The sequence below is a fragment of the Carlito syrichta genome, unplaced genomic scaffold, assembly GCF_000164805.1.
Source record: "Carlito syrichta isolate Samal-C Ts95f unplaced genomic scaffold, Tarsius_syrichta-2.0.1 Scaffold315294, whole genome shotgun sequence".
Lineage (NCBI taxonomy): Eukaryota > Metazoa > Chordata > Mammalia > Primates > Tarsiidae > Carlito > Carlito syrichta.
In genome coordinates this window covers 267,268-290,285 of record NW_007259390.1, presented here as the reverse complement: position 1 = coordinate 290,285, position 23,018 = coordinate 267,268, and the positions used below count along the sequence as shown (strand labels likewise).

General features: G+C 34.9%; 1 protein-coding gene across 1 annotated transcript in view; it reads left to right on the top strand.

Moving 5' to 3' along the window:
• Nucleotides 1–1,994: 1,994 nt before the first annotated feature.
• DNAH14 (dynein axonemal heavy chain 14) overlaps nt 1,995–23,018 on the top strand; it is a gene marked incomplete at its 5' end in the record, with an annotated part of 163,809 nt that continues 142,785 nt past the window's right edge. The window contains 6 exons of the mRNA XM_008072496.2: nt 1,995–2,056; nt 3,273–3,454; nt 4,909–5,037; nt 10,960–11,094; nt 12,123–12,290; nt 15,896–16,066. Coding sequence (XP_008070687.1) covers nt 1,995–2,056; nt 3,273–3,454; nt 4,909–5,037; nt 10,960–11,094; nt 12,123–12,290; nt 15,896–16,066 — 847 coding nt within the window. The remainder of the gene's footprint in view (nt 2,057–3,272; nt 3,455–4,908; nt 5,038–10,959; nt 11,095–12,122; nt 12,291–15,895; nt 16,067–23,018) is intronic.

Here is a 23,018-nt window from a genome sequence, read left to right as displayed (position 1 = left end):
TCAAAAGGTATTGAATTTTGTCAAATGTTTCTTCTGCGTGCATTGAGATAATCATATAGTTCTATACTGGCCTCATGAAATAAGTTTGGAAATATTTCCTCCACTTCAATTTTTTAGAATTTTAAAAGCATTAGTAATAGTTCCTCTTTAAATGATTGGTAGAATTCAGCGTAAAACCATTCAGTTCTAGGTTTTTCTTTGGTGGGAGACACTATTATTGATTCAATTTCTGTACTTATTGTTGGTCTACTCAGATTTTCTATTTAAGAGAAAATAGTTACTTTTCCAAGGTATTAGCAACTAGATTCATTCCATTAAATGAGAATTTCTTACATTTACCTTAAATATAACTAAATTTATTCTATCAGGGTTTTTTTACACAACATGAAGTGCAACTGTAAATTATTTTCCTTCTGGAAAAATGTACCTAAAACATACAAATAAAGTTTTCCATAATGTTGGTTTTGTTGCCTTAGAAATAGATGTCCTGCTTATCAAAAAGAAAGAACTCTGCCGTTTTTTTCTCTTCCTAAAGAAAAAAGAAAGAAAGAAATCTAAATTATGCAAATAAAAACTACAAAAATTAAAAGCTAGTTTAAATTCTGTTAAAATATTGGAGCGGCCTACTATCATTTGAATTGAATAAGAAGATGGAATTGTAGAAATGCTCATATCAAACTTACTATTAATCTCATATATCCTACTATTTCATATGTATATATACTTGGATATCTCATAAATGCCTTAACCTTAACATAGCCAAAACATAATTCTTGATGTCTCTTCCAAATATCCTTCCTCCAATGTTCAAATCTAGCCTTTTTTCAAATCTATCCTTCCTCCAGTTATTCAAGCCTGAGACTTAGGAGTCAGCCTTGAATTTCCCTGTTTTCTCACCAGTCCACGTCTAATGATCCGTCCATGTGATTCCTCCCAACTCGTGTGTACCATTTTCCCATGGTCCACATTCAATCTTCAACTAGAGAGTCTGTTCTATCTTCACATATATATTGACTTCCTCTACTTCTCTTTTTCCAATATCACTTTTAGTCCAGGTCGCCATCATATACATCTTACATTAATGGTTTTGGAAAATAATCCTATTACAATTAAATTAGGCCTTAAGGCTGGGCTGGGTAGCTCAGCCTGTAATCCCGCGCTTTGGGAGGCCGAGGTGAGTGGATTGCCTGAGCCCGCAGCTTGAGACCCGCCTGGGCAACTTGGCGAGACCTCATCTCTACAATAAATCAAAAAATTAGCCGGGTGTGGTAGCGCGCACCTGTAGTTCCGGCTACTTGGAAGGCTGAGGTGGAAGGATCACCAGAGTCCAGCAGGTCGAGGCTGCGGTGGCCGGGAGTGTGCCACTACACCTCAATCTGGGTGACAGAGTGAGACTCCAACTCAAAATAAATAAATAAACAAATAAATAAGGCCTTAAAATTCAAAGAAATTATTTTGAAACATTTAATACAATAAGACTTATTCTTTAAATATCATGAATAATGGAGTCTGAAAAATAAGTTTTGCTGTATGCTCAATATTTAAACTGAATTGAGTTTTAACATAGGGAAAGACAACTGTTTTCAATTAAACATAAGAAAGCAAACACCTAGAAACAAAATCAAAATAAAGGTGAATGGGTCTTTTGCTGGGTAATCCATAAGGTAAAATGTATTTTATAAAGGGACAAAGGAGGTAATAGCTTACTATTCAGAGAAAATACCCAATAGTCTGGCATCCTAGGAATTTGCCCAATTTGTTTTTGTTTTGTTTTGAAGCAAGCCCATATTTTGTTGTGTTGGTATCAATTCTAATGGCAAGGCTGGTTTTATCTGTAAAATTTCAAACCAAAAAAAATTGTTTTCTTGTAGGAGATAGAAGTGAAATAAATTGCATGCTGTTACTTTCTCTCAATATATCTCTCTTTCTTAATTTTGGTAATACAGCTATTATAGTAAATAATACTGAAACCTTAATACATTTTGTTCCAATAGCTTTAAACAGAATATCAGCATCTTGATTTCTGAAACTCATAAGACAGCAACTAGAAGTCCAGGTATGTATTACAATACAGTTTGAAAACTTTTCTATCTTAACCATATGTATGCATGTAATTTCTAATATATTCAGAAATCTCAAAATGAGAATTCCAATTGGTAATTTAAAATAAATCCTGAAGGCCAGGCATGGTGGCTCATGCCTATAATCCCAGAACTTTGGGATGCCAAGGCGAGTGGATTGCCTGAGCCTACAAGTTCAAGACCAGCCTAGGCAACATGGTGAGACCTCGTCTCTACAATAAATAAAAAAATTAGCTGAGCATGGTAGCGCGCACCTGTAGTTCTGACTACTTAGAAGGCTGAGGCGGAAGGATCGTCTGAGCCCAGCAGGTTGAGGCTGCAGTGGTCATGAGCGTGCCACTGCACTCGAGCCTGGGCAACAGAGTGAGACTCCAACTCAAAAAAAGGAAATAAAATAAGTCCTGAAAAATATCCCATACCCTCTCATAATTTTCTACCCTACTCAAAAAATAGAATGGTTATGGTAGAGGGATGTTTTATTATATCAATGGAACCATAGACTAAGTCTAGAAGTAACTGAAGGTAATATCTCTCTATCCTATTTTTTTCATGCTTTTAGACATAGTGCAATAGAAAATTATGATTCTGTAGGAATTCTCGAATCAGGTCATACAATAGAAATATATATGGAGTTTCAGGAGCCTCATCCTTGAAAATTCTAACTCAGTAGTTTTGGGAGCAGCAACTTCATTTCTCAAGGGAAAAAGATGGAATGACCTAAAGGTAGCTGTGGAAAAGCAAAGGAAGCCAGACCACAATACTCTTGCCAGAAGAGAGGGTTTTTTGTTTGTTTAGTTTGCCTTTAAGTTGCTATTGCACCGACCCAAAGAGCCCTCTGGATGATCCTCACTCAGAGAATAGGCCCTGACTTTGATGCCTTTGGTGCACACAGCTTCATGCTGCTTTTAGATCTTAAAAAGTTATATGTGTCTATCGTGCATAAATGAATAGAGAATTCTCCAAACTTTCTTATTGTTTCATTTGACTATGGTTGCAAAGATATACTGTCTATCATGAAAAAGTAAAGAAATATCCCAAAGTTGGTGTTCCTTCTAGCAGAGTAATTTCTTGAAAATGACAACAATATAGTAAAATTATGTATTTTTTCAAATTTCTTGACTCCTTAAAATAAAGCAAAAATACGCCTAAATTGTTCTAAAGTTGTTTTTATTTCCATATTTGGCATAATAGATAATCCTACTAAAAAGCCAGAAGTTAGAACTGGTAAAAGTTCACTTAAAAATAATAAAGGAGTCATAGTGTCTACAATAAATTTTAGCGCCAATATGACAGCTGCCAAAACTAAGGAGATGATTCTTAAGAAGTTAATAAGAAGAACTAAAGATACTCTTGGAGCACCAAAAAACAACAGGGTAAAATGTCTCTCATACCTATTAAATGTTCTTATGCTATTCAAGTGATAAATTGACTTATTTTAGTTAATACTAATCCAAAGAAAAATATACATATAACATACAGACTAGAGCATTCCTAGAAGATGCACTTTATAATGGAAACTTTGGTTATCAATTTAATGTAATTCAGTTTCCAACATGTTGAATTATACTGATTCAGAACTCCTGAGGCCAAAAGAGACTATTGAAATCTGAGCAAAGATAAGAAGACTGGAAAATGGGTTAAATGCCAGCTGCTTTGTTATTGTACATTTTATCACATTTTTATTCCTGTGACCATGGCTTGGGTCTCTAAAGAGTTTCAATTCAATTTCAAGAGCCTTTAAGGGTTTGCTTCATATTTCCTTGATTTCAACTGAGCTTCATGGGTCTTTGCCAACATGGGTAAGCTTTAGGGATTTGGGGGAAGGCTAATAATTGAGCAACCTAATCACACCAACAAAATGCAAGCAAAAGAAACCTTAATCGGTTTGTAATACAAAACAGAGGAAATTTTCAAAATTTTAAAATCATTTTTTAAAATGTCTTATTCTAAAAATGATATTGACAGTTACAAATTAAGTAATTAGGTATTTCAAAACAAATGACTATTTTAAACATATTTTTACAAAAATAAATACAATCTAAAGTAGCTAATACACACAGGTTACAATTAGTACACTTCAGCATGTAGTACATTCAAAGGTGGAAAGTAACACAGGTTTAAATATTGGAAATTTATCTGAATATTCTGCTTGTTGTTCACGACAACAACATTTGCAGCAGAATTTTAAAAGTTTAGCTCTAGATGAGACCCTTGTCCCCAAACGAGGGTGCATATGAAATAAATAGGTAAATAACAGCACCTTGACTCTCGTAGGCACTCAAAAAGTAAATGTTGAATGAATAATAACCACATTCCTGTGTAATAACCACACTTACATTACCTTTTCCAGCATAAAATTACATTTTTAATAATTATCAGACCATTATTACAGGTTTAGAGCAGGTGAGTAGAGTTTCTGCTATTTTGAAAACATTTTCTTTATATATACATATATTTTATTATAAAGATGTGGGGTACAATTCAGAGTTAGGTATACAAACGTTGATTATACAGGCACCCTTGTTGATGAGGCATGTTTCTCCCTCACCTGGCAGTTTCTGTCAACTGCCAATCCCAATTCCCCCAGACAGTTTCTTACTACTCGTAATCCCTTTCTTACAGTATTATAATTGTTAAGCTGATTTAACATTATTATTTTCTAAAATTAAATCTTCAAAGTATAATTTGATCTGCTGCATTTTAATAGAAAAAACAGACATGTTATTATATAAGGTTTTATTCTTACCCTACAGCATAATTAATATTATGAATTCATAATTTAAAGATAGCACTAATTAATATGTTTTAACACCATTTGTTTCTTAAGATTATAATATTTATTGATGATATGAATATGCCAGTACCAGATATGTATGGAGCACAGCCACCTCTGGAATTGATAAGACAATTGTTAGATTTGGGAGGGATTTATGATACGGAAAAAAAGGCATGGAAGGTACAGTATACACTAAGGTTTTGTTCACATTAAATATTGTTTCTTAAAATAAATGAAACATTTATAACAATGTTGAGTTAATTACACGAGATAGAAAGTCTAGCCATATGGCCATGTTAAGCAAAGTTTACCATACCAACTAGATCTTTGTACTATAGGTCCATGGGTTTATAGAAATTATACTTTTAGTAGGCTTAAATCTAGGAAAAAATGTAATTATGTCCTAAAGGTTTAGTTTCTGAGTAAAATAATGCTTACCATTATTTTATTTTATTTTATTTTATTTTATTTTATTTTATTTTATTTCGAATCAGGGGTACATGTGAAGATTTGTTATGTAGGTATATTGAATGAAGGCAAGGTTTGGGCTTCTGATGAGCCTGCCCCGTGCTACATGGTGAACATGGTACCCTGTGGATGGTTTTGCATCCCTTATTTCTCCTCCTTTCCTCCTCCCTAAAGCAGTGGCATATCTTTGTTACTTCAGGACAGGAAAATTTTTTTTTCATTTGTTGTCTTTTTTTCATTTTCTGTTTTGACTCAGGGAGTACATGTGCAGTTTTGTTACATAGAAGTATTGCATGATGGTGAGGTTTGAGCTTCTATTGAACCTGTTACCCAGGTGGTGGACATGGTACCCAGTAGGTAGTTTTCAGCCCTTTATCTACTTTCAACTCTTCCTCTAGAATTGTCCCAGTATTTGTTGTTCCCATCCTTGTGCCCGTGTGTGTACAGTGTTTAGTTCCAGCTTATTAGGGAAAACATACGGTATTCTGTTTTGTGATAATTTGCTCAGGATGATGATCTCTAGCCACATTCGTGTTGCTGTCAATGACATAATTTTGTTCTTTTTATGGCTGCATAGCATTTCATGATGTATATGTACCACATTTTCCTTATCCATTTCACCATTGGTGGACATTTAGGTTAGTTCCATGCTTTTTGTTATTCTGGATAGTGCTGCAATAAACATGAACATGCAGTTGTCTTTTTGGTAGAGTGATTTGTGCTCCTTTAGATATACACTCAATAGTTGGATTGCTGGGTCAAGCAGTAAGTCTATTTTTAATTCTTTGAGAAATCTCCAAACTGCTTTTCACAGGGGTTGAACTAACTTACATTCCCACCAACAGTATAGAAGTATTCCCTTTTCTCTGCATCTTTGCTGGTATCTGTTGCTGTTTTATTTTTTTATAAAAGCCATCTAGACTAGTATGAGATGGTATTTCATTGTGCTTTTTATTTGCATTTCTATGATGATTAGTTATTTTGAGCATTTTTTCATATGTTGGTATGTCTTCCTTTGAGAAGTTCATGTCATTTGCCCACTTTTTAATAGGGTTATTAGTTTTTTTCCTGTTGATTTGTTTGATTTCTTTGTAGATTCTGGAGGTTAGAATTTTGTTGAGTGCATAGTTTGCAAATATTTTCTCCCATTCTGTAGGTTGTCTGTTAACTTGGTTGATGGTTACTTTTGCTGTGCAGGAGTTCTTGAGTTTGGTTAGGTCCCACTTCTCAGTTTTGTCTTTTGCTCCTTTTGTTGTTGAGGCCTTGGTCATGGAATCATTGCCTACACTGATGATCAGATGTTTACTATGCTTTATTCTAGAATGTTAATAGCTTGTGGTCTTACATTTAAATCTTTAATCCATCTTGAGTTTATTTTTGTATATGGTGAGAGGGGAGGATCCAGTTTCATTCTTCCACATATGTTTAGTCAGTTTTTCCAACATCACTTACTAAATAGGGTGTCCATTCTCCAGAGCTTGTTTTATCAGCTTTGTCTAAGATAAGATGGTTGTATGCCAGTGGTTTTATTTCTGGATTCTCAATTCTGTTCCATTGGCCTATGTGTCTATTTTTGTACCAGTACCTTGCCATTTTGATTACTGTTGCATTGTAGTAAATTTTGAAATCTGGTGTAATATGATGCCTCCAGCTTTGTTCTTTTTTCTTTTTGCCTAGGATTGTTTTGGCTGGCTTTTTATTTTTTCTTCCATATGAGTTTAAGTATTGTTTTTTCTAGATTTGTGAAAAATGGTGCTGGTAATTTGATAGAGACTGTGCTGAGTCTGTAGACTACTTTAGGATGGTATGGACATCTTGATGATATTGATTCTTCCAATCCATGAGCCTGGAATTTTTTCCATTTGTTTGTGTCATCTTTGATTTTTTTCAGTATTGTTTTGTAGTTCTTGTAGTGGTCTTTCACCTCTTTGCTTAATTGTATTCCAAAGTAGTTTTTTTCCTATGTCTCCTGCAAATAAGATTGTGTTTCTGATTTGGTTCTCAACTTGAATCGTGTTGGCCCTATCAAATACATCCCCAATTTCTCTGTGTAAGACTACTCTATATTCTTATTTTCAAGGACTTTCAGAAATATTGCAAAGTCAAAAAATTCCAAGGAGGTATTTCTGCTCAATTATTTTTGTTACATTCAGTTATTTTTGTTATATGGAACTAAATCAGATTAGTATGTTTTTTAAGTAGAATTTTTGTGTCTATATATATATGTTAAAATTCAAGAGGTACATGTTCAGGTTTGTTACAGATATTGCAAGATGATGAGGTTTGGGCTTCTATTAAGCCAGTTATCCAAATGGTGTGCATAGTACCCAATGGGTGCTTTCTCAACCCTTGCTCCCCTTCCTCACTCCTCCCTTTAAGAGTTCCCAGTATCTGTTATTCCCACCTTTATGTCCCTGTGTACCCAATGTTTAGCTTTCACCATATAAGTAAGAAACATGCAGTATTCAGTTTTCTGTTTCTGTGTTCGTTCACTTGGAATAATGGCTCCCAGCTGCCTTACACATTGCTGCAAAGGACATGATTCCATTCTTCTTTGTGGCTACATTCTATTCCATGGTGGGTATATGCTAGTCCACCACTGAATGGGGAATTAGGTTGGTTTCATGGTTTTGCTATTGTGAATAGCACTGTGATAAACATACAAGTGCAGGTGTCTTTATGGTAGAATGACCTATGCTCTTTGGGGGTGAATACCCAGTAGTGGGATTGCTGTGTCAAATGGCACATCTATTTTCAGTTCTTTGAGAAATCTCCAAACTGCTTTCCACAGGAGATGAACTACCTTACATTCCCACCGACAGTATACGAGCATTCCAGTTTCTTCACACCCGCACCAATAGCTGCTGGGTTTTTTTGTTTGTTTGTTTTACTTTTTAATAATAGCCATTCTGACTGGTGTGAGATGATTTCTCATTGTGATTTTGATTTACATTTCTCTGATGATTAGTGATGTTGAGCACTTTTCATTTGTCTATTGGTTGCTTTTGTGTTTTTTGAGAAGTGTCTGTTCATGTTCTTTGCCCAGCTTTTAATGGGGTTGTTTTTTTTTCCTGTTGATTCATTTGAGTTCCTTTTAGATTCTGGATATTAATCCTTGGTCAGATGCATAATTTGCAAATATTTTCTCCCATTCTGTAGGTTGTCTGTTTACTCTATTGATAGTTTCTTTTGCTGTGCAGATGCTCTTTTGTTTAATTAAGTCTTTTTGTCAATTTTGGTTTTTCTGCATTTGCTTTTGAGGACGGGGTCATAAATTTGTTGCCTTTGCCAATGTACAGAAGAATGTTTCCTAGGCTTTCTTCTAGGATTTAATAGTTTCAGGTTTTACATTTAAATCTTTGATCCATCTTGAGTTAATTGTTTTATCTGGTGAGAGGAAGAGGTCCAGCTTCATTCTTCTGTATATGGTTAGTCACTCTTCCCAGCATCATTTGTTGAATAGGATGCCTTTTCCCCAATGTTTATTTTTATCAGTTTTGCCAAAGAACAGTTAGTTACAGGTCAGTGGTTTTATTTCTGGGGTCTCTATTCTGTTCCATTCGTCTATGTATCTATTTTTGTACCAGTATCATGATGTTTTGGTTACTGTAGCATTGGAATAAAGTTTGAAATTTGGTAATGTCATGCCTCTGGTTTTGTTCTTTTTGCTTAGGATTGCATTGGCTGTGGACTTTTTTGTTTTGTTTTGTTTGCTTCCCAATGAATTTAAGTATAGTTTTTTTAAAGATCTATGAAAAATGATACTGATAGTTTAATAGGGATTGTGTTGAATCTAGATTGCTTCAAGCAGTATGGACATTTTAATAATATTGATTCTTCCAATCCATGAGCATGGTATGCTTTTCCCTTTGTTTGTGTCCTCTTGATTTTTTTTTAATCAGTGTTGTATGCTCCTCATTTTACAGATCTTTTACCTTCTTTGTTGGGTATATCCCCAGATATTTTATTATTTGTTATGGTTATTGTAAATGTGATTATATCCTTAATTTGGTTACTGACTTGAATGTTGTTGGTGCATAGAAATGTTCCTGATCAAAAAAAAAATGGGAACAAACCTCTTATCAACAGGGTGCCTGAATGAAACGTAATTGTACACCTAACCCTTAACTATACCCCACAAAACCATAATAAAAAAATATTGATTAAAAAAAAAAGAAATGTTCCTGATCTTTAAGTGCTGATTTTGTAACTTGAGACTTTACTGAAGTTTCTTATCAGCTCGAGGAGTCTTTTGGTGGATTCTTTAGGGTTTTTTAGATATAGAATCATATCAGATGCAAAGAAAAATGATTTAACTTCCACTTTTCCTATTTGTATACCTTTTATTTCTTTCTCTTCCTGATTGCTCCAGCTATGTTAAATAGGAGTGGTGAGAGTCGATATCCTTGAATTGTTCCAGTTCTTAGAGGGACACTCACAGTTAGCATCATACTGAATAGATAAAAGTTGGAAGGCTTATGTTTCTTTTGTGTGTTTTTTTTTAAATGTATATTCAATTGCACTTTTCTCCTTGTTTGGTTCCTTCTCTGAAATCACAAGCCCTATGTTTCAGATCTGACTCTACCACTTAAACTTTCAGGGCCTCAGATTCCTCATCTGTAAAATTAGATAGTTGTATTATAAACACTTTCATGTCTTAGACAGACTTGGGCCCAAGATCCTGAATGAGGCACACAGGTTTGTGAGTGCCATCAGATAAGACATCAGTGAGACTGTCTGAACCAAACCTCAATCTAAGGCAGAGAGGAAGAATCTAGATGCAGTTCACCAGGGAGAATCCAGAAGACTAGGGAAAAAAGAGAAGAGGAAGAAGGGGGAGGAGGAGAAGAAGGAGGAGGAGGAAGGAAGGAAATAATAGGTTCTGAAATGCACAGTCTGGAAAAGTTCCCTGAATTGTCCAGAAAATAGTCAGAGCAGGTCTTTCATGAGATTTCTGTGGCTTTGGGCATGGGCATAAATAGGGGAAAAGCTGTTAAAAGCACTCTGTCATGAGTAGACTGTATTGTCTGTATGGGTCCACCCAACTGTGCAATGCTGTGATATTGTAATATGTCAAATGATTGTTACTAAGTTAACATCTTTTTTAAAAATTTTGTTTATTTTAAAGATGTAAGGCACAATTCAGGGTTAGGAATACAAATGTTCATTATGCAGGTACCCTTGTTGATGAGGTTGACCCCCCCCCCCGCACCCCTGGCAGTTTCCCACTACTGTCAATTCCTTTCTTATAGTATTATGATAATTGAACATCTTTTTACCCCACCACAATCCTGTGTTCTAGAGCCACACTCAAAAGCCTCTTCTGATTTCTCACTTATAAGCAGAGGTCTTTGTTGGCTTCGATAACATATTGCTTATTTTCTATTGATTGATTTTTTTAATGGACTATTTTATTATTATTATTAGAAACCCTCCTAGAAGTAACATGTCTTGAAATTATATTTTAGGATGAGTTACTTTCAAGAAAATAGATTTCTATTACCATCATAATTTTTGTCTTGCAGCAAATAGTAATCTTAATCTTTTTGCCTAAATGTTTTTAAATCTTTTGTCTATTTGGAGCAGAGAAGTAAGAATATATTTAGTTACTCTTCCTTTATGGTTTTTCCACAGAATATTGAAGATCTCGCTATACTTACAGCTTGTGTTCCAGTTGGTGGGAATGATATTAGCCCACGTCTTCTCAAACATTTTTCTATGCTGGTCTTGCCTCATCCTTCACAAAGTGCCTTACGTACTATTTTTCGGGTAATACATCTAGTTAATTTTCTACAGAAAAACAAAATTAGTTCCTTGAAATAAGAAAAAATTTGAGAACTTGAATCTACTGATATTAAAAAAAAAAACAACTCTTTAAAGGGGATGGATTTTATTTCCCCCTGTATATTCTGGCCTATTGTTATAATTTGTCCCTAAATACCAAAGGCATAATTTAGTGTGCATTTTAAAAAATACAATGTATGCATGCTTGATGTATGTTAAAATGCAGATCCCAGGACATTATTTTTAGAAATTCTGATCGAGTCTCAAGAATCTGGCATTTTTAACAAATACACCTTGATTTTTGCTAGAATTAATTTGCTCTTTTCTTTTTCTTATAGAATAAAAAACACTGCCTAAACCATTACCTCAGTCTGAACTGGCAAACGTTTATACTTTCTTCTAAACGGGATATTTTTTTCAAGTGGGGACTCTTGATCATATATGTGAGAATTATCAAGTGCTTTTTGAAAAATTCCTTTTCAAAATTTAAATTTTGTATTGTAGAGAAGAAAACACATAATTTGTTTTGAAGAATTTAGTAATCTTGCATAGGATTTGTTTTTCCTATCACATTAGATTCCAAATTCATTTTTCCAGTAAGATATTTCAGAAATTTTCTTAGAAAGTATTTTTGTGTACCAGTTCAGACTGAAGTAATAATTCTATCACTTTACACTTCTTCTTGTAACATCTAATAGGAAGCAATGAGATGGACGAATTCCCAGCACACCTGGTATATATAGAGATGGAGCATAAATTGTCCCCGGAGAACCCATACCACATGCCTCTAGACCATTCACCAAACTGGGACTAACTGGAATTTTCTCCAGTTTGCAACACCCGGAGTATTTTTTTACTAGTTCACCATCTTGTTTCAAATTTCAATATTTACAATGAAATTAATCTTCTATTATAGTACTTAAGTTTGCTTTTAGTGGAGATTAGCCACTATACTTGAAATTTTCTATACTTGAAATTTTTGGCAAACTCAATTATAACATTTATTTTCAAAGGTTCATTTGGGAATGTATTTCTCCATCAATAACTTCACAGCTGATGTTCAGAAAAGTAAAGATCAGATAATATCTTGCTCTCTAGCTATATACCATCAAGTACGTCAGAGTATGTTACCAACTCCAACAAAATGTCACTACATGTTTAATCTTCGAGATATGTTTAAGGTTTGTTTTAAAATTCATTCACTATTTTCTTTTTAAAATGTAAGCTAAGGAGATATAATTTGACTGAACTAAGTCAGTCTCTCTCTTTTTCTCTCTTTGTCTTATACTGTCAACATTAAATTTTTTAAAAAGGAAAAATAATGAAATGTATGTTGGTTATTTTGCTATTTGTTAGCGGCTCATCCCATGAATTAGTTGAAAAGAATTGCTAAAATAATTCCATGCAGAGAACTCAATGATGGAACCACTAAGACTATTAGAATATTGGCTAAGAAAGAAGTGACAAAGTTATGACATAGAATTTGTTTTTGTGTTATTTCTGAGATTTTGTTTTGGCTGTCAGAAAAATAAAAGCATAAACATGCTTGAATTTTCACAGATTTTGCCAACAGTGCTAATTTAGTTATCAGCCTTGACCAAATAATTTTCAAAATTAAAATGCTAAGAAAAACAATTATCGAATTTGGTCTCATTCTCCCCTTGCTGTGAGACTTTAGCCCTAAATAGCATGTATAATCTTTGAAATGGATTATAAGATTTTTAATCCAAATTTAGAATGCTAAAACATTAAGTACTTCTATCTAGAAATGACAAAGGTGACATTACAACTGATACCACCGAAATGTAAAACATCCTCAGAGATGTCAATGAACATCTCTATGTGCACAAACTAGAAAACTTAGAGGAAATGAATAAATCCTGGAAACAACCTCCCCAGATTGAAGCGTGAAGAAATTAAAATCCTGAACAGACCAATAAGAAGTAAAAAATTGAATCAGTAATAAAAAAAAAAAAAAATCTACCAACCAAAAAAAGCCCTGGACCAGCTGGATTCACAACTAGAGTCTACCAGACATACAAAGAAGAGTTGGTATCAATCTTACTGAAACTATTCCAAATAATCGAGGAGGAGAGATTCCTTCCTAACTCATTCTATGAAACCAGTATCATCCTGGCCAAAATATACCAAAGACAAGAAAAAAAAGAAAAAGAAAAACTACAGGCCAATATCCCTGATGAAGACAAACACAAAAATCCTCAACAAAATACTAGCAAGCTGAATCCAGCAATACACCAAAAAGATAATTCATCACAATTAAGTGGGCTTTATTCCTGGGATCCAAACATGGTTAACATTCGATGCTCATGGATTGAGAGAATCCATATCATTAACAGCAATAGACATACTTAACATAATTCCTATCAAATTGCCGAAGTCCTTTTGCACAGAATGAGAAAAAATTATAAAATGCATATGAAACCAATAAAGAGTCCATATAACTAAAGCAATCCTAAGCAAAAAGAACAAAGCAAGAGGCATCACATAAACAGATTTCAAACTAAACTACAAGACTATAATAACCATACCAGCATGGTACTGATACAAAAATAGACATATAGATCAAAGGAACAGAATAGGAAATTCAGGAATAAAGCCACACACCTACAACCAATTGATCTTAGACAAAGTTAACAAAAATAAACAATGAAGAAAGAACACACATTCAATAAATGGTGCTGGGGAAACTGGCTAGCCATAGGCAGAAGAATGAAACTACCTCTCACCATATATAAAAATTAACCCGGTCGAGCTGGGTGGCTCAGCCTGTAATCCCATGCTTTGGGAGGCCGAGGTGAGTGAATTGCCTGAACCGGTGAGTTCAAGACCCGCCTGGGCAACTTGGCAAGAAGTTCTCTTGTCAATAAATCAAAAATCAAAAAAATAAATCAAAAAAATTAGCCAGGCGTGGTAGCGCACACCTGCAGTTCCAGCTACTTGGAAGGCTGAGGTGGAAGGATCGCCAGAATCCAGCAGGTTGAGGCTGCGGTGGCCAGGAGTGTGCCACTGCACTCCAATCTGGGCAGCAGAGTGAGACTCCAACTCAAAAATAAAATAAAATAAAATAAAAATTAACTAAAGATGGATTAAAGACTTAAATGTAAGAGCTCAAACTATTAAAATCCTTGGCTTAGCCAATGAATTTATGGCCAATACATTAAAAGCAAAAATTGTCAATTGGAATTTAATTAAACAAAAATAATCAACAGAGTAAACAATCTAAAAAATGGGAGGAAATGTTTGCAAATTATGCATCCAACAAAGGACTAATATCCAGAATCTATAGGGATCTTAAATCAACAAGAAAACAAATATCCCCATTAAAAAGTAGGTAAAAGACATGAACAGACACTTCTCAAAAGAAAACAGACAAGCAGCCGGGCTCGGTGACTCAGACTGTAATCCTGCGCCTTTGGGAGGCTAAGGTGAGTGGATTGCCTGAGCCCACGGGTTCGAGACCCGCCTGGGCTATTTGGCAAGACCTCATCTCTACAATAAATCAAAAAATTAGCCGGGCGTGATAGCGCGCACCTGTGGTTCCAGTTACTTGGAAGGCTGAAGCGGAAGGATCGCCAGAGCCCAGCAGGTTGAGGCTGCAGTGGCCAGGAGCGGCCACTGCACTCGAGTCCAGGCAACAGAGTGAGACTCCAACTCAAAAAAAAAAAAAAATAGAAAGAAAAAAGAAAACAGACAAGCAACTAATAAATATATGAAAAATACTCAGCATCACTAATCATCAGAGAAATGCAAATTAAAACCACAATAAGATGCCATCTCACACCTGTCCGGATGGCTATTATTAAAAAGTAAAAAATAACAGACATTGAAGAGGATATGGAGAAAAGGAAACACTTATACACTGTTGGTGGAAATATAAATTAGTTCAACCCATGGAAAACAGTATGGAGAGTTCTCAAAGAACTAAAAATAGATACCATTCAACCCACAATTCCACTACAAGGCATCTACCCAAAGGAAAAGAAATCATTCAATCAAAAAGACACCTGAGCTCATATATTTATTGCAGCACTGTTCACAGATAGCAAAGTCATGGACTCATATAATATAAATGCCCATCAACAGTGGATTGCATAAAGAAAATGTGGTGTATATATACACCATAGAATATGAGGCAGCCGTAAAAAGGAATGAAATCACATCCTTTGCAACAACATGGATGCAACTAGAGGCCATTATCCTAAGTGAGTTAACAAAGAAACAGAAACTCAAATACCACATGTTCTCACTTAGAAGTGGAAGCTGAACAGTGGGTACACATCTACATAAAGACAGAAACAGTAGTCACTAGGAACTCCTAAAGGTGAGGAATTAGGGTTGAAAAATTACCTACTGGACATTATGTCCGCTATTTGCTTGATGAATTTAGTAGAAACCTAAACCTAAGCATCACACAATATCCTCATGCAACAAACCCTGAATCAAAAATTCAAAAAATAACGAAAAGGTATCTCTATGTCACCTCCAACACCCTTCCTCCATTTTAGCACCACAGTCAAGACTTCCATCCTAGCAAGGCCCTCACTAGATATGGCTGGGGAACCCCTAAAGCCCCCTCCCTCTAAGGGTGATTCTGTGCCAATTTTCCTTGCTTGTTTCATCAAAAATTATCACTTTTAAAATTGACAACGCGTATCTTGACCATTGCTTCTGTTTTTATGGAAATAAACCTTCAAAAATTGAACCTCTACTTCACATACTATCCTGCTAATGTTTTTTTTAAATGTTATTTTAAAATCCCTAATAGCTTCTGCTAGGATTGTTGCAAGCTGACAAGAACGTTATTTACTCCAAAGAGATGACTGCTTTGCTCTTTGTTCATGAAGCTACCCGAGTGTTTCACGATCGCTTAACTGATCCCACTGAAAAAAGCTTTTTCTATCAGTTGCTTTCAAAGGAACTTCAGAACTATTTTCAGGTAAACTTATATTTTAAAAATTATCTTAAATGAATTATTGGCAAAAGTCTTGTTTTATGAAAGTCCTCAAACATTTCTATAATTCGGAAAGAAACTGTATGTTATGAATTCCATTTTTCACATAAAAATATCTAAAAGTATAGATATGATACAGATAAGATCTTGATGCCTATATTCATACTTCTGGCCTTTCAGAATCCTCAAAACTGCTCATTTTTCTCCAGGACTAGCAGAACTGCCCACTCTCTTGATACCCCGTCAAGACTCCTCATCCCTCTCTATCCCTTTGAATTTTAGTTTTCTCACTTTCTATCTCTTAATTCAGGTCACATAGGAAAGTGTTTCAATAAATGATTCACACTAAGAGAATGTGACTAAGTGGAGCAGTAATTTCAGATTTATTACTAGACTTTTTTGCTATATCCTTTCAAGATAACTAAGGAGACCATTTCCTTTCCAAGAGTGACTCTTTTCTTGTTCTGTCTTCTTTGGTATTGTCAATTTCTCTCATCTTATTAATGGCAATTCAAGAAATATAATAAATTCAAGGAAACAACTATATTTTATAACAATAAAAGAGAATTTTAGAATACAAATTTTATATACAAGGATAAAGATAGTTACACATCCATGCATATAAACTCAGAATATAACATACATATTTAGTCATGCATCACTTTTCGATGGGGATATGTTATGAGAAATATGTCATTTGGCAATTTCACCTTTGTGTAAACATCATAGAGTAAACTTACTTACACAAACCTAGATGGTATACCCTACTACTCACCTAAGCTATATGGTATATCCTATTGCCCCTAGACTACAAGCCTGTACAGCATGTTACTGTATTGAACACTGTAGACAGTCATAACACAGTGGTATTTGTGTATCTGAGTATCTGTAGACTGATGTGGTGGCTCATGCCTGTAATCCCAGCACTTTGGGAGGTCGAGGCAAGAGGCAAGAGGATTGCCTGAGCCCAGGGGTTCGAGACCAGCCTGGACAACTTGTGAGACCTCGTCTCTACCATAATTTTAAAAATTAACTGCTCATGGTGGCACACACATGTGGTTCCAGCTACTTAGAAGGCTGAGGTAGAAGAATCACCCAGCAGGTTGAGGCTGTGGTGACCATGAGTGTGTTATTATTGCACTCTAGCCTGGGTGACAGAGTGAGGCTCCAAATTTTTTTTAAAAGTATTTATGTATCTAAACATAGAAAAAGAATGGTTAAAATATGGTATAAAAGATTTAAAATGGTACACCTGTAAAGGTCATTTACCATGAATGATGCTAGCTGAACTGGAAGTTTCTCTGGATGAGTCAGTGAGTGGTGAATAAATGTGAAGGCCTAGGATGTTACTGTATACCACTATGGACTTTATAAACACTGTAAACTATGTACACTAAATTTATTTAAAATTTTCTTTAATAATAAATTAAACCTAGCTTACCGTAACTTTCTTACTTATAAACTTTAATTTTTAAAAAACTTTTTGATGTCTTTGTAATAACACCTAGCTTCAAACACAAACACATTGTACAGCTGACCAAAAGTAGTTTCTTTATATCCTTATTCTATAAGTGTTTTTCTGTCTTAAAATGTATATCTTACTTTTTGAACTTTTTTGTTAAAAACAAAGATGCCATCTCAGCTTTCCAAGTAGCTGGAACTACAGGCTCACAAAAAAAAAAAAATGAAGATGCACACACACATTAACCTAGACCTACACAAGGTCAGAATCATCAATACCACTGTCTTATACCTCTACATTTTGTCCCACTGGAAGATTTTCAGGAAGAGTAACATGCATGGAGCTGTCATCTCCTATGATAACAATGTCTTCTTCTGGAATACCCTCTGAAGGACCTGCCTTAGGCTGTTTTACAGTTTACTATATATATATTTTTTATTTTCATGAACGTTATACTATATTTATATATATAAAAAGTATATATGAGTGTACTCCTATATGTTTAAAATGATAAAAAGTATAGTATAGTAAATATATAATAATATATAATAATAAATAGTCATCTGTTATTATTATCAAGTATTATGTACTATACCTAATTGTATGTGCTATACTTTTATATGACTAGCAGCACAATAGGTTTATTTACACCAGCACTATCACAAACATGTGAGCAATGTATTGGCTACAACATTATGAAAGCTAGATGTCACTAGATGATAGGAATGTTTCAGCTTCATTATAAACTTACAAGACCACTATTGTATATGCATTCTGTCATTGACAGAAATGTTGCGGCACATGACTGTATATAAATTTATGTCTGTAATACATGCATGTGTTCTTAAGATAAGTCACAAATTCAGAAAACTTTTAAAAATTCTTTCTGGGAGCCAGGCATAGTGATACACACCTATAGCCCCACCCAGCTACTCAGGAGGTTGAAGCAGGAGGCTCCTCTGAGCTCTGGAATTCAAGACCAGTCTGGGCAAAATAGTGAAAGACAAACTCTTTTTAAAAAACTTTTTTTTTCTTGGACACTCCCATCATGACTTTATTTTAATCTATGTTTTCTGCTCTTCAGTTCAGACCCTTCTTGATATAATTATTCTTGTTAAGACATATTGCTTCTACCCTCAAATTATTTTTAACATCCAACAGGATACTCACCATTAAGGATCCAAACCCACTTTCCATCTCCATCTCCACTACCAACTTCATTCAACTGTCTAGAATATTCCAGGTCTCTACCCATTGTGTATCTCTTCTTCCTTTGCCTCCCTGGGACTATTCTTTGATGATGTCTCAGAGTCATCTTTCCCTGGTTTCCTCTGCTCAGACACTAGGATCTCCAGCCCATTCTTCTATTGTTCTCACTCTTCTTTCCTAAGAAAGCCTGTGACATTGTTGAATATAGAGATTACAAACACAGGCTTTGCCTGAGTTGAAATCCCTGCTCCTCCATTTATGAACTGTGTATCCTTGGGCAAGTGACTTCTCTATGTCTCATTTTCATCATCTCTAAAGTAAGGATAGTAATTGCACCTACCTCATGGATCTGTGGGTAAGAATTATAGTACTAATTTGTATACAGTGTTAAAATAGTTTCTGACAAATAGTAAGTGCTCAATGTGTAAGTTATCATAATACTGAAAAACACTGGATCTTATATCTGTATTTCAAATACAGGCAGGTGCTTTGGTGGAAAGAGCCTGAACTTTGGAGCTGGACCTTGGTTTGACTTGTAAATCTATTTTGTGTTACTCTGGGCACTTCATACTCACCAATAGTATAAAACCATTCTCAATCTTCATTCCTTGTACCCTCTGCACCACCAAAATGTGCTGCCCTAGTATCTTTTACTTCAGTGATTGGCATCACTATATCCAAGCCTCCATTCATGCCAGAAATCTGAGCATCTCACCCTTATATTTTAGCCAGAATGCAGCATGGTCTCTATGGGTAGATGATGGTCAAAGGGTACAAAGCTTCAGACAAGAGGAATAATATTTTTTAAGATCTATTGCACAGTGTAGGGAATATAGTTTAAAAATAGTGTGTTGTACATTTTAAAATCACTAAGAGAGTAAATTTCAAATGTTTTCATCAGAAAAATGATAATATTTGTGGTGATATATATGTTAATTAACTTGATTTAGTTGACTTATATTGTATCCATAAATCCCAATATCACTTTGTACTCCATAAATATATACAATGATAATTTGTCAATCTATACTAAAAATAAATTTTAAAAAAATATTTAGCTCATGCTTCCTACCTCTTGGTGGCCTTTTCTGGCCAACTTCATCTCCTTTCCAGATTGTGTGACCTTTCTTTGTATTTTAATAGGACTATGGACTTTTTCTATCACAGAATTGGTTGTAACATAATTGTCTAGCTCCCTCTGCAACCTATGAGTTCCATCAGAATGATGCCATTGATTTTTCTCTCTTTCTAAATTCCCAGATTTTAGCATTCTCCCATCCCTAATTGGTGCTTGATAAATATATCTGGGATGGATGAATGAACAAGAAATGAATGAAGGAATGAAGAGACTTTGCTAAAATAATCATTTAAAGAAAGCTTATTACTGTCTTAAGAGAAGTTTCTAAACTCCCTGCAAATACCGCCACAATTCACTTTTGAAACTTTACCAGACCAAGGAATAGGTGTAGAGGCAGTAGAATATGAGCAAGCAAATATTTATGGGTATCAGGTCTTGCCCTAGCAGGAGTCAGCCCTATGGACAAGAACAGCTATGATACCCCAAGTTGAAGACCATATTAATCAAACCTACCTGAGGGATATAAGAATATAAATTATTCCTGTGAAAATGGGGGTGGATATAATATCACTTAATTGGTTGGTCGACTTAAAAAAATAAAATAAAACTCTAATAATAATTAATACCATGTGCTATGCACTGTTTTAAGAGCTTCACCTTGTCATTAATCACTTTAATTTATAAAACCCTATGATGGACATCTTGTTATTATCCTCATTTTACACATGAAGATACTGGGCAGAGTAAGGCTAATAACTTGCCCAAGATCACACAGCTAGTTAAGTGGTAGAGTCATTCTTCAAACCCACAATATCTGTTGACAAATATTCTCTTAATTATCATGCCATACTGCCCCTCAACCTTCATTTAGCCATTTGTCCAAAAACAAAAAAAACTTCTGAATGTCTATCAGGAATTTCCAGTACCAGATACCAACTAGGTAAGTGCTAAGAACTACATAGAAGTATCATGGGCCCTGCCTCCAAGCACTTCACAACCTAACACATATAATACATTTCTGTAAGTGCTATGACAGACCTATGCACACAATACAGTGATGAAACAGAGGAAGAAAGAGTAATTTGTTCTATGTGGTTTTAGAGGGGAGGGAAATGGTCAGACTTCAAAGAATAGGTATCCCATGACCTTGGTGTGAAAGATAAACAAGAGTTTGCAAAGTAGGCCAGGAAAGCAAGGAAACTTACAGAACTGTAGTGGTAATTAACAATTGACTAAAAGAAGATTATCTTTCTCAGATTCTTTATGGAACTGTAAAATATTTCCAACAACAAAGATTCTTAACCTGGGATCCATAGACCCTAAAAGAGGTCTTAAATAGAACTATATTCTATATTTCAGTGTGTTGGTTTCCTTTGTGACCTTTGTATTTTACTATATGCACTTTAAAATATTATTCTGAGAAGGGGCCCACAGAATTTACTGCCAAAAGGAGCTCATAGCACCAAAAAAAGGTTAAAAACCCCTGAATCCTAGATCTACTGTGCCAAGAGCTTCTCTGACACAGTTATATGATTAGTTTTGATAACAAGTAGAATTGTGCTACTAACCGACAGTGTTAAATTCTTACCTTACAATAGATTCAATGGACCCAAGAAAACCTGATGAATGACTCAACTGTATTTGTGGACTTCTTGGATATAAACAAGTCTCATAAAAAAAAGATCTATCAGGCTACCAATGATTACGATAAACTTGCCAGTGTACTTAATGAATTCCAAATGAAGCTAAGTTCAGCATCTTTGGAGGTAAACACATACACCGTATAAAAATCTGAGACTGCTGTATAGGTATACACTTATTTATACATATACATATATATGTATATCAAATATTTTAAAGATTTGACATGTGTGTGAGAGAGAGATCAGGAGGAAAGTTTACCTTCCTATTTCAAAGCAGACCATTAGAAGTACTTTTTTATACTATTTCATCTTATTTTGTCTCACTTGATAGGGTATAATTTTAAAGACAATGTGTGCCACTGAGGCTGTGGGGAGTTGAGTGAATAGAGTAATAAAATTGAATGAATAGAGTTAATAAAGTTAAATGCACAGCCTGGGCAACTTAGCAAGACCTCAACTCTACAATAAATCAAAAAATTAGCCAGGCGTGGTAGTGCGTGCTATAGTTCCAGCTACTTGGAAGGTTGAAGCGTAAGGATCGCCTGAGCCCAGCAGGTTGATGCTGGGGTGGCCATGAGCATGCCACTGCACTCCAGCCCGGGCAACCGAGTAAGACTCCAACTCAGAAAAAAAAGTTAAATGCAAGAGTGTAGCAACAGAGTCCAAAGTGGCAGCAAAGGACAAAAAAAGGGTTGTGGGTCTTTACAGCTTTCCCATTGTTGTCGTGGGCAGAGATGTGTTGGAACAGAAACACCAACAAAATCACAGATACCATAAGCCAGTTTCCTAACTGTCTTCCTCATCACTCATTCTATCTGCCAAGACAGAACAATAAAAAAGCAACCTGTCTCTACCACCATCCTCTAATACTGTTCACAAGAATGCTAGCATAGGAACAGTCTTCATTGTTCAAATTTACTTTCCCTGAAGGTTAATGCAAACCAGTCTACTGGACCTAGATCACTGGATTCCTAAAATAGTCATTCTTATTTTTGTAAGTAAATTGTATGTAAAGTGTACATTGGATTTTTCTATACCTGTAATCAGTTTATTTGTCACATTTCTTCTGCTAGATTTCTCATTCCATGGTGTTCTTCAAGGAAGCCATAGAACACATCACAAGAGCTACAAGGGTCCTTCGACAACCAGGGAGTCACATGTTACTGGTAGGAATTTAAATTTTTCAAGTGGTTTTAAGTTTGTGAAATAAAAATTAAGAAACTCCAGTAAAATCTACTTTACTTACTAAAGGCTTATTTGTCCACACTTTATTTTAAAAATCACAATAATTGAGTCAGAGGATAGGACCATTTTCCTCTCTAAAGTTTGCATTAAAAATTTGTCAGCACATTAAAAATGGTATTTGGTTTTGGAAGGCATTTGATGTGAATAAAATTGATGAATCTGGCACCATTTCTAGCTTATCCTCAGCATTAATATAGTATCAGTGCAGGTGGATCCTGACTTCAAAAATAGTACACTTATTTAGAAATGTGAGCCTTTGCACAAAGTTTTGCTTTTTGTGAGAATAAAGGGAGTTAAATT